At 42.4% G+C, this 11,627-nt stretch overlaps 1 protein-coding gene across 2 annotated transcripts; it reads left to right on the top strand.

Annotated features, from left to right (window-relative positions):
- Positions 1 to 2,545: 2,545 nt before the first annotated feature.
- On the top strand, positions 2,546 to 7,099 carry LOC115356345 (F-box only protein 30-like). 2 transcript variants are annotated; one of them, XM_030047463.1, is made up of 3 exons: positions 2,546 to 2,702; positions 3,176 to 5,295; positions 5,699 to 5,893. In XM_030047463.1, the coding sequence occupies exons 2-3, from the start codon at positions 3,241 to 3,243 to the stop codon at positions 5,891 to 5,893; spliced, it is 2,250 nt and encodes a 749-aa protein (XP_029903323.1). In that variant the 5' UTR covers positions 2,546 to 2,702; positions 3,176 to 3,240. The 2 variants fall into 2 exon arrangements, with proteins under 2 accessions (XP_029903323.1, XP_029903324.1); XM_030047464.1 differs by lacking the exon at positions 2,546 to 2,702 and having other exon boundaries at positions 3,241 to 5,295; positions 5,699 to 7,099.
- Positions 7,100 to 11,627: the final 4,528 nt, after the last annotated feature.

Genomic DNA, 11,627 nt, shown 5'->3' with positions numbered 1-11,627 from the left:
TCCCAGCGGTTCCACATCACCAAAGAATGCACTCAAGACCTTGTCTATACACAAGGTGGGGCACTGGGGCAAATGTGGCAGAAAGTTACTCAAGAAAGTGTCGCATTCATGCTACAAGTGCAATGTACTATTTTACCTTTATTACCCCTTCTGTTACCTTCAGATTTACAAATTGTGACCCCTTATATTGTATCAGGTACTTTATGTGTCTTGTTAACTACCGAAATAGCCCTGTAAATAAAACATAACCTCCACCAACTCTTTATAAATGGCATGTTATGATTCCTCAGTGTCATCCAAAACAACTAAAGTAAATGTGTGTAAAATGTTGATATTTATTATATGTTTTATACAGTTGGGGTCTATACAGCCTGGGGTCAAACTGATTGCAGAGAAACACTGATGAGTACAAAATGTATGTAGGACACTGATAAATATCATCATGTTAATTCTATGTTTACCTACTTGTCCCAATTAAATTAGGAAAAGTCATGAAATATGAAGCAAAAAACTATGTATTTAGAGGTGTTAACGTTGAATGGGGTCAAATTGGCCCCAAAGATAATAGCAGGGTTATAATATAATTATGTTTTTGTTACTGTTGTAGTTATGAATAATTTATAACTGTAGGGAAGTGCCAGTTCTCAGTGGCAGGAAATATGACACATGTCTGGTTAATGAATCATAATCACAAGGATACTTTCTACAGTCCAAGGCTGATCTTCAATTGGATGACTCAGTTTCGATTCTCTTGTTGCTGTCCACCGCCCATATGAGCCGTCCTCGAGCCGCTTCCCTCCCCAGGGGTGCTACTGCACAGCTGACCGTGACCTTGGACTCAAAGGATAATCCCTAATGATTCAGCGGTGGGCATATCTGGCTGAAGATGTTTTGACTGATTCATAATGCCTGTCTATGATCTATGATATCAATTTCTTGTGCTGATTATTTTTTATATTCTATGCTTCTGTAATTTACCTCCTATTTTTCTTGTAACTTGTTATATGTCCTTGTTATCTGAGCTGTCACCTGTCTGGGCCAGGACACTCTTGGAGAAGAGATTTTTACTCTCAGTGAGCCTCCAGGTTAAAGGAAGATTATGCAATTTCAAACAGCAGGGCACACCACTTTGCTTACTAATGTTAAGGAAGAGGCTGAGCAAGGATTAAAACTCTCAGGTTCATCCCAAGACTAATAACCCATTGAATTAATGTGACACTCTCAAATATCTGTCTTGAATTTAATATTTTGATGTCAAATGAACACAAAGACAAAAAACAATGAAGTGAAATGTGTGTATATTTTGGGTTATGATGGGATAAAAGAGATTCCAAAGACATTTCTATTTATTTATTTATTTATTTATTTTTTTAAGAATTGAGTGGCATTCATCATTCTTTCCCAAATCATAACAACCTTCCCCTTTGAAACCACATAGTCTTCCTGTAAGTTTTTTTTTTTTTTTTTTTTTTTTTTAATGGATAAGCTCAAGTAGACATCCTACAGGAATAAAGTGACACACTGATGAATCAAATCCAACAACAATTTCCTAAAGGTGTACAAAACATCACTTAATTTAAAATGGGGATATTTTTCTGTCTTGTAAACCATCCATACTTGTTGAGCATGCTGGATTTATACACAACAACTTCCCAGAAAGTGCTGCAGTAAGCAAACGTTGTGCAACAGTGTCCTCTCCTGATTAACGCTGGTCTCTGCAGGTTGAGCTCAGGTTATACAACAGGCACATGCAAGCTATTGTAGCCTAAATTTGGAGGCAGCAGCACCATGGCCTTTGAAGGACAACTGCTCCAGCACAAGCACACTGGTGATGAGGGAGCATTTTGGCCCCTGCTGTGAAGTCAGTAAAGGCTCCCAATGGTTTATTATGTGCAGGCTCTCTATATGACAGGCATCATACTTTCCAATCTGTCTCCTATTTCACCACTTATTTTGCTTGATGTCCACTATTAGGATTTTTAAATCTACCTAACAAACAATATTTCTTAATTGCTTTGAAATCCTCCGTTACCGTGACAACAGCCCAACACTTTGTCAGACCCTCTACCTCCTTCATGTGCTGAGATAACGGATTAAACATACACTAAATGAACCACGACTGGAAAGTTTAGGCTAATCTCTGAAACCCGAGTTGCTAATAATGACGTTTTGGAGATTGAGACCGTGGGAGACAATGTCAACAAATAATGGCAAAAACGGAATGTATGCCTAATGTTTGCCTTCACTTTACTTGAAACACAACTGCATGCCTGATGAGCTTTTTTGTCTTACTTCGTTTTTTATGTTTCCTAAAACAAATCATCAGCCACCAAAAACTAGCTTCATGACGATGTCCTTTTTTGGTGTGTGTGTGTGTGTGTGTGTGTGTGTGTGTGTGTGTGTGTGTGTGTGTGTGTGTTTCCCCTCACCAGAAGTACTCGAATGCGCGACTTGAACGCGTATTTACTTTGATGTTGAGAAATCGGAGCTTCCGCGGTGTACCTGAAGGCAGCGTCATGTTTCGTCTGTGGGATGAGAATCTGAACCGAGCATGACGTCACCGGAGGGAGCAGACACGGACCTGGGATGTATCTGGCGTTAGCTGCCGTTAGGAGTTTGTCTCCACAGCTAGTTGTATTTCCGATATAGCGATTAAAGCAAACTCGGGATACCATACGTTTACTTGCTCACGCAACGATAAGGTAAGATGCCGTTCTCCTGCTGACTTAATGTTAGCTTGTTTAACAGTTAACGCGCTTGTTGAAAACAGGGTCGAACTTCCGAGTTGGCTAACTGTTGTTAGCCAGCGTTAGCCGGGCCAGTGTAAGCTAGCTCGCTATCTGTAGCTAAAGCAAGTTGAGTTGCGAGCAAAAACAACAGTTTGAAACAAGATAGTTAGCTAGAAGGTTGTAGGTAGCGTTACTAGATATCTAGTGACAGAAGCTGCTGATGTCGTCAGTGCCTTTGCCAGGTTGTTGTGCTCAGCATAATTCAACAGTTGGCACGTCTAACGTTATCTAAACATTAGCTTAGTATATTCCTTGTGATGATCTTGTTAGTTTGGGTACCTATCTTTGCCTTGTTGGCACATACAAATTTTAAGTCCATGTTTATTAGACTTTATTTATTTAGAAAATGTTCTGAATTAACATTTATTTTTCTTCTTGTTTGGCAGGGTAGTGGAGTCTATTCCACTGCCACTGATACACTGACAAGTTCACCAGCCTGATTTCTCTGAAGATGGAGGAGCACCATGTCCACTGTGTGTCCTGTGTGAATCAGAGATGCATGACAAGACCTCAACCAGGCATTTCTTGTGATCTCATCTCCTGTCCTCTGGTGTGTGGGGCTGTATTTCATTTTTGTAAAGCCGCTGAGCACCGCCTTCTGTGCCCACTGGAGAGGGTTCCCTGCCTGAACAGTGGCTATGGCTGCCCTGTCTCCCTTGTGCGAAACAGGATGTCTGCTCACCTTGAGGTGTGTCCAGCTGGGGTGGTATGCTGTACAATGGAGTGGAACCGATGGCCTGTTAGCTGTCTGGACTACACTTCCTATGAGAGCCTGAGTCGGGGGATGGAGGAGGTGGAGCAGCTGGACATGGCGCTCGCCCTTCAGGACCAGCGTACATTGCTTGAGTCTCTCAAGGTAGTTGCCATGGCACCTACCAAAGAGAGAGAGGCAGTTGTCGCTGAGAGGGAGGAGGGTGGTTCCACAGGCTCAGCTTTGCCTGCAGCCTCTCTCCTGGCCTCCACTTCTGAGTCACCTCCACAGTTGTCATCCTCAGCTCAGCCACAACCACCCCCACCCGGCTCAGCAAAGGAGAAAATTGCCAACGGAATTAATGGTTTGAATGAGGAGCATTTCAGTAAACTCTATGAGGCCACGGCTGAAACAGCAAGAAGCTTAGCTGCTGCCTTAGACATCTTCAGCGGTGCCAGCCCAGCTGAGTGTACAAACAAAGAGGGCAGCAGCAGGAATGCGGAGCTTCACAATGGACTGGAGGCCAAAACACCTGTGGGTGCTCAGGGTTTTGATGTAAGAGAGATGGATGAGCCAAGTGTTTGTTATGGCTGTTTAAGTGGAAACGGAGCTCAAAAGAGACCAGATTTGCAGATTTTAGACACAACAAATGGACCAGTGTCAGGGACTGTCGGGGTTCCTCTGGAGGCAGAGTGTTCTTTTAAGAGGCAGGATGACATGAATGCTGATGTCTCTCAGAAGCCACTGGCCTCTCTGATGACACCACCATTGCATGTCAGCCAAGGTATTGCACAGAGGGCTGGTCATGTGGTGATGGAAGACAGGGGGCTAGTCCTTTTAGAAAACCGTGGGCTAGATAGGAAGTTTAACAGCCACCAGTTGCTTAGAGGCCCAGGCCAGTTTTCACTACCTACTGGGAGGAGGGGTCTGCTTCCTGAGCGGTCCCTCTATAGATTGCGACCGAAAATGGAGGACAAGGCAGTGGATACTTCAGACCTAGAGCAGGAGGATGACCCCATGGGTCTGGGAGAGATTGATCTGATCACAGCCGCCCTGCTTTTCTGCTTAGAGGAGTCCAGAGAGTGTAGGAGGATCTCAGACACGGTCTACATAGATGGCTACCATGTTGACTTTGGCACACAGACTTTCACTTTCCCAGCAGCCATCTTGGTAACTAACACTAGAGTGGGTGACATGGCTTCTGCATCTGCCTGTGACCATGCTGCCCCCCAGCTTTCCTACCCCAGCCCTTTCCGCACACTCCGCCTCGGCCTTGTCCTGGAAGCTCTGGAGGTGGAGGAGGTCCCGCACAATCGCTACCTCCCACCTAACCCCCGCTACCAGCACATGTTCCCATTCGTGTGTGGCCAGTCGTTCCGGCGGGACCAATTTTCCTCGCACTTCACAAATGTACATGGTGATATTCACGCTGGCCTTAATGGCTGGATGGAGCACCGCTGCCCTCTGGCCTACTATGGCTGCACATTCTCCCAGAGGAGATTCTACCCTTCCACTCAGGGGGCCAAAGTGGTTCATGACAGGCATCTCAGGTCCTTTGGCGTCCAACTATGCCCAGGGGCAAAACTTCCAAGTGTCTCCCAGTCTGACCAGTTTAGTGAGCTTCCCATTGAAATATTGTGGCACATAGCTGGGTTCTTGGACAGCTTCAGCCTGTGCCAGCTGTCCATGGTGTCACGGACTATGAGGGAGGTGTGTGCCAGCTTCCTCCAGACCAGAGGTATTGTGGAGCTGCAGTGGGAGCGAAAGCAGTACCCCACTGTACATGGCACTGTCTCATGGCAGGTCAAAAACAGAGTAAGTAGAAAAGAGCTTTGTCAAACTACTTATTTTTGCTTGAAAAAGTACTTTAAGTAGAAAATACCTATCAAAGCAGTGAAAGTGCTAGCAAAAGAGATTCCAAATGGTAACACACGTCTACAGCACTATTAACAAAAATGATCCCCATTTGAAGAATGACAGATTACACAACCAGTTTACAGATATTAGTGATGAATGGAAATACTGTGTCACAAATAGATTTAAAGTAATACATGAAGTCAAATACATAGGATAAATGTATTTTAAGTGGACAGTAATAACAAGTGTATGCATCTGCATAGGGCTTAGATTGGTAATACTGCAGCTAATCCTTAAACCTACAAATTTGCAACATGCTGCAACCACCCTCCAGCTTCTTTGTCTTTACCTGTCGTCGTAGGTGTGGAGATTCAGCACTGCCTTCAACCCAGTGATGACGTGGGGTTTCACGGACCTCCCCAGCATGTCGGACCATCTGAAGAAGTGCCACTTCAACACAGTGGAGCGCAAGACGGAGCCTGTGCCTCTTCCTGCCATGTGCACTGCACGGGATGGACACTCCCTCCGTCGTGTCCTTCGTCATATCAACACCTGACCTTACAGCTGCCTAACTTCCTGTAGCTGCCCCACAGTCACTGTGTAATTTAATATAAGTTTTAAAAGTTGGATTTGTTTTCTGTTTTGCAAAAAAAAAAAAAAAAAACACTCCTGTGCTAAGGTCAAATTACACTTCTGCGTTGAAGTATTACCATAGCTATGCCATAGTGGCCTGAGGAATTGTAGTTCTGCATTGGAAAGTCTGTACATACATTGAGCTGTTCACTGAAACACCAGAGAGAAAATTAAATCTTGACAGTGTCAAGATTTATTTTATTTATTTTGCACTTTTGGACGAATTGGTGGGCTCCAAAGAGTTGTGATGATATGGGATATTTTTCACTTTGAATTTAGTGACATCTTGCAGTTTGTAAAATTTTGGGATGGCAACATCTCAGTTCAAGCTGGTATATATCTTCACTCTTAAGCGGACATTAACAGCAACACATAGAAGGTGTGGAGGACTATTTACTGATCCTGCAGTCTTGTGTTGCCCCACATAAATTTACATTTGGGGAGAAGTGTGCGTAAATTACAGCAGCGGCCTCTGTGGGACAGTCCACAGCCACAACAGACGGTGTAGATATGGCCCCATTTTGACATAGAAGTATAAAATGACCATTATAGCAGAGATGTGAGAGGAGAGCCTTAATGAAATAACACTTAACATGCTACAGTGGAGGTCTTTGTGCTTGTGGGTGGTTCATAAGAGGAACGAAAATGCAGTTTAACATTTATCTTTGCATGGATTTGTGCTGCAAATATGCCCTATTCTGGCAAAATATATTTTCTTGAAGACACATGCACAATAGCAGATTTATATTATTCTCTGTGAGATACTGTTCTGAGAAAGTGAAGAAAGGTGGAAATGTTCTCACTGTCTTGCCTTTCAGTTGTAGCCATGGGATAAGCAAATTATTTGCCATATTGCACCATTTTTTCATAACAAGAGTTATGCTAGCACTTTAAATGAAATTTGTGAATCCCTCCTACTTTAATCAGTTACATATTTTACCCAAATGGTCATCTAGTCTTTGTAATCCCCACAGAGAGTGTCATCCCAGTGGAAACTGGACTCTTGACAAGTTGTCTGGGTGGACAGGACATGAATGTCAACAAACAAGTCATAACAGAAGCGATGTCACGTGGAGATATCCCAATAGTGCATGTGATTTGCTACCATTTAATAAAGTCTTTACAGCCTTTTATGCCTTACTCTTATTTAACTAGGTATACAACCTGTTCTGCCAGCTTTGTAAAATGCTTATAAAGCATCATCATCAAAAAAAAGATGTACCAGAAAAAAGAACTTTGAAGTCCAAGTATCATTTGCTGCTCACCTGCAACATGCCTTCATAATGGCAGTTGTCCTATTAGTGGTGACAGTGAAGGCAGCCAAGCATAATGACCAATTCAGAAATTGTAAAACTGACTCCACTGTGAAAGCAATATTTTAAAAAGCTTTCAAGGTTAAACAGTGACAGAAGTTTAACCATCCTAAAAACATTCATCTTGTTTTGGATTTTTTCTGGTCAAAAATATCTATTGAGATTATAAATAATTGTCTGGAGGAAGCCTAAGTTTAATAGACGATTATTTCACAAAATAATGGAATAAGGTATTAACATTACATAAAGCAAATATTTCATCAAATGGCTTGAAAATGGCCAAAGTGCACATACTCCATGTAATAAGATTCATAAAAGTTTAACATTATTTTTAGAATGAGCCATCACATCGACCCTGTTTACACCTGACATTAACATCCATCCTGAGTGATCCAATCACACACTAACACCTCTAAGTACAGGTGTAAACAGCAGCAATGTGTTGCATCTTGAGACCCAATCACCCAGGCCATATTCAGAGGAGGCCTGGAGCGCTTTTGTCCACATCGCATTTGAAGTGTAAACAGACGTGTGTCCCAGGACGGAAGGACTGCCTTCTAATCTGACCTCCTCTGTCTTAAGCTCAGGTCCAGCACAGCACCCCGACACCGGCCACACTGTCACTTCTCCAATAGAAAACAGTTCAATGCTGCTGAACTGTCAGCTGATGGGCCAAATGCAAACTGAAGTGCAGGTCAGCTGAAAAGCAGCTGCTTAATGAGTAAAAACACAAACTGTCTACCTGCAGGATGGGAACTACAAGGGAGCTAGGAGGAGCCCAGCTCCCCTGAAGAAGACATGAGCTCCCTTAAAAACAATAAAATATAATAAAATATGTTTTGACAATATGCAGGGTTTCTCTTCCATATAAAATTTGGAGGTGGCAGCCTTTCTTAAATGTTGCGCCTCAGCACAATTAAATATGTTTTTTCTAACCCTTGACACAATTTAGTTAGCAGTTAGTGGTTTAGTATAGAAATACAACAAATATTACAGTCGACAGTGTGATGTGCGCATGTCTAACCATCCTCTGGGCTTAGTTTTCTTTTTTTAATCTCTGTAAGTTGTGACACATGACAGTCATGACAGTGAAAGAGTCCCCGCCCACCTGCACATTTGAATAATTCAGTATATCAATGAAATAAAAATAAAATAAATCAAGTAATTAACAGGGAATTAAAGTGAAGCTGGAGAGAGCTAGTTAAGTGCATTTTATTTTTACTTTTTTTTGTATGGAAGGAGGATTAGCAAAGTAAGAACTTCCTTGTACAGTGTAACTGATTGTTTAACTGCATATTACAATACATTTCTGTGTGTGTGTGTGTGTCTACTAAAAAAACAACTTGCAAATGTAAATGATACACGTTTATCTGAAAGTGAGATCCGGAGGCGACATGCTTGTGGAGACGCATTTTAATGCCAGGTGTGGACGCACGGAACTCTGCAGGCTCAGTCCTTCCTTCTGGACACGCACGGTAAATACATAAAGATCTGATTTGTGTGTGTGTGTCATGCACTAAAATGCCAAACGCTCCTGGGTTTACAAGACCTCAGATGTACAGTTGCAGTGGTCAAGCCCAATGTCAGAGACAAAACATCTTGCTTCACCAAATTGTTAGGAAAACTGCCCGCTTGTGTGCACACAAGCAACATGTGTCTGATAAAGAGTCTTAAGAGTCTTAATGATGTAACTTCAAATTGACACCAGAATTTAACAACCTGCACTGTTGAAGGCTCCTCTTCAGAAAGGCCTGTCCGTCAGTGCAGTGCACACTACAGTCCTCAGCATTTCACACTGAAGCTCTCTTCTTCACGGGGAGTCAAACAGCATTTAAAGTTGAAAGATAAAGTGAAATACAACTTTGAAATGTAAAATGATGACTTTGACTGAGTCCAGGTGACAGAGGAGAGGCAGGAGGTCAGGTGTCTCCTTCATCCTCTGCTCACTACCTGCTGACTCCAGTCAACACCTCAAACAACTGATCTCATAACTGGAGATTAAATCATATTCCCTTTTAATATGTTGGAAAAATATTACTAACATAACACAAGTTTCTGACTATGGATCAGCCAGTTAGGCAGAACGACCCGGCAGGAGGCCCCGCCCCCAGTCAAGGTAATCAAAAGGAAGAAGTTGTCTGCCATTGGTTGCTCTGAATCCATCCCACAATTCCATCCAGATTCATGTTTGGATGACTGGAAGTTAGAGAGCACTGACATTAAATTTCTCATCAGATTGCATAAATTTCACATTGTGATGACTTTACTATTTTACTGCTGTTAATTTAAAGAGGAGCTAAACCCCAATCCAAGGGTCTGTGGTTCTGACCTCTAACGGTGAAAAGTAGGGTGCCTGGTCTTTGTTGATATTATCCTTCTATTCACTATTCAAGGTCAGGCTTCACAGAGATTTTGTGCTTTAGTTCCTCTTTAGATAGCTGAAAAGCAGCACAGACATTTTTGACTGTGATTTTTTACTCTCTCATAGCAGAGGATCTTGCAGGTCCCACAGGTTTGCTTGTATTAGGAATGCCCCTCCACTATAATGCTACTTTCTCAAATGGGGATGTAGTGTGAGTAGAGGGGAAATTCTTCGCCTTCAAGAACCAGTTCCCCAGCACACCTTTCTCTGAGTGCTGAAGGTCAGCCTCTGAGGAATGGAGCTGCAGGACTGAGTGGAGACCAGAGACACCTCTACTCTTGTCTTCTCCCATCACTCCAGTCTCCTCTGCAGCAGCTGTCTGATGACTCTGCAGCTGAAGTGCAGCAGTCCACCATCCGAGCCATCCTCGTGGAGCTTTTTAAAGGCCGGGATGAGACCCTGTGCTGCCCGCAGAACATCAAAACCAGGGCCTTCGAAACTGAGCTGGTACAACAAATCCACCAAAAAAAACAGTCTTCCTCCAAAGACTGCAGCGCCTCACTGAGCCCGTGCCAGAGGTAGGCTTTGATTTCATTTGGGTTTCAATAAAAAAAAATTCACGAGAATGTGTGTTCACTTAAAATGAGCACAGGAACAGCATAAGAGGATAAAGTCAGGCTTTGTAAAATGGCTCACACATGCTGCTTGTGAATCTCTTGCAGGTCAATCTGAGCCAGGAGCTCTGCTGGCCTCTGAAAACCGAGCTCAGTGCGGCTCTGCCACATGTCGGGCTGAGCAGAGAGGTGCTGATGGAGGACGCCCAGGTTGCCATCTTTGCCTGAAGTTTCATCGCCACAGAGGTCATGAACCACCTGAAACCCTCTGTGAGCTTTGCAGATGGCACGAAGAGCAGCGACGACACTCCATTCAGTGTCAACATCCCCCTCAAAAGACCAGACAGCGTGCTGGAGCGAGAGCCGACCCTGCTGACCCTTCATTTTTAAAAATGAATAAACATCTCAATAAATAAAGAAAAAAAAAAAAATAAAAATAAATAAATGAAAATGTAGATATTACATGATGGTATGGGGAGGTATATAGCTTGCAGGTAAGGGCAAATGTTTTTTATGTTGACCATTTAGAGAAAAAAAACAACAAACAAAACAACAATAGCCTACTTATGTTGCTGGTAGCTGCCCAGTCAAAGTATCTTGCATGCTCATCTGTTTATACATAAATCTTCGAATCCCTTTCGAAGTGAAAAATGTAATTAAAGACAGAATGGGAAGATTTAATAATTCAAGGTTCTTTGCTATCAGAAAATAAACTTAATGAACTTATACGGCTCTAACACAGATGATCATAACTTCTGTGTAGATCTGTTCCTTACTCTGTCATCACTTACAGGACAGTATATATCAGCAGGAGATTTTAATTGTGCATTGAACCCCAGGATAGATAGATCAACAGGAATAGACCAGACACATAATGGGTGTAGAATGATCATTAATTATTTTATGAAAGAATTGAGATTGCTGGATATATGGAGAGAATTAAAACCACAGGTCAGAGCCTTTTCTTGTTATTCTTACACTTATAGGACATTCTCACGAATCGACCGTTTTTAATTTCTACAGAATTAAGGTCCACAATTCACTACTACAGTACACTAGCTACACTAAGCTGTCAACAAGTGTCATTTTGTTTTAAATTCCCAGCAAGCAGCTAAAACATGCTGATGTGAGGTCTACATTTTTTTTTTTTTTTTTAACAAAAATCAGCAAATAGTAGCTTTGTGCAACATAACTAAAAGTGTACACAGACACAGTAAAGTGAATATTTTAATAGTATGGATAATTCTAGATATTGGGGTTTGGTAACTCATAATGCCTGTGTAGCAAAACTGAGATTTAACAAAGGAAGATGTCACTGGCAACAATCGCACTCACAAATAATTATCGCTGTTTTTGAGCATACACAGG

This window comes from Myripristis murdjan, chromosome 24 (genome assembly GCF_902150065.1).
Source record: "Myripristis murdjan chromosome 24, fMyrMur1.1, whole genome shotgun sequence".
In the NCBI taxonomy this organism is placed as follows: Eukaryota; Metazoa; Chordata; class Actinopteri; order Holocentriformes; family Holocentridae; genus Myripristis; species Myripristis murdjan.
Note: the sequence above shows the minus strand (reverse complement) of the source record. Positions and strands in the feature narration are given on the sequence as shown.

Coding starts and splice junctions, on each gene's coding strand:
- LOC115356345 (XM_030047464.1), top strand. CDS start 3,241: ATGGAGGAGCACCATGTCCACTGTGTGTCCTGTGTGAATCAGAGATGC. Junction 5,296..5,698: donor CATGGCAGGTCAAAAACAGA/GTAAGTAGAAAA, acceptor CTGTCGTCGTAG/GTGTGGAGATTCAGCACTGC.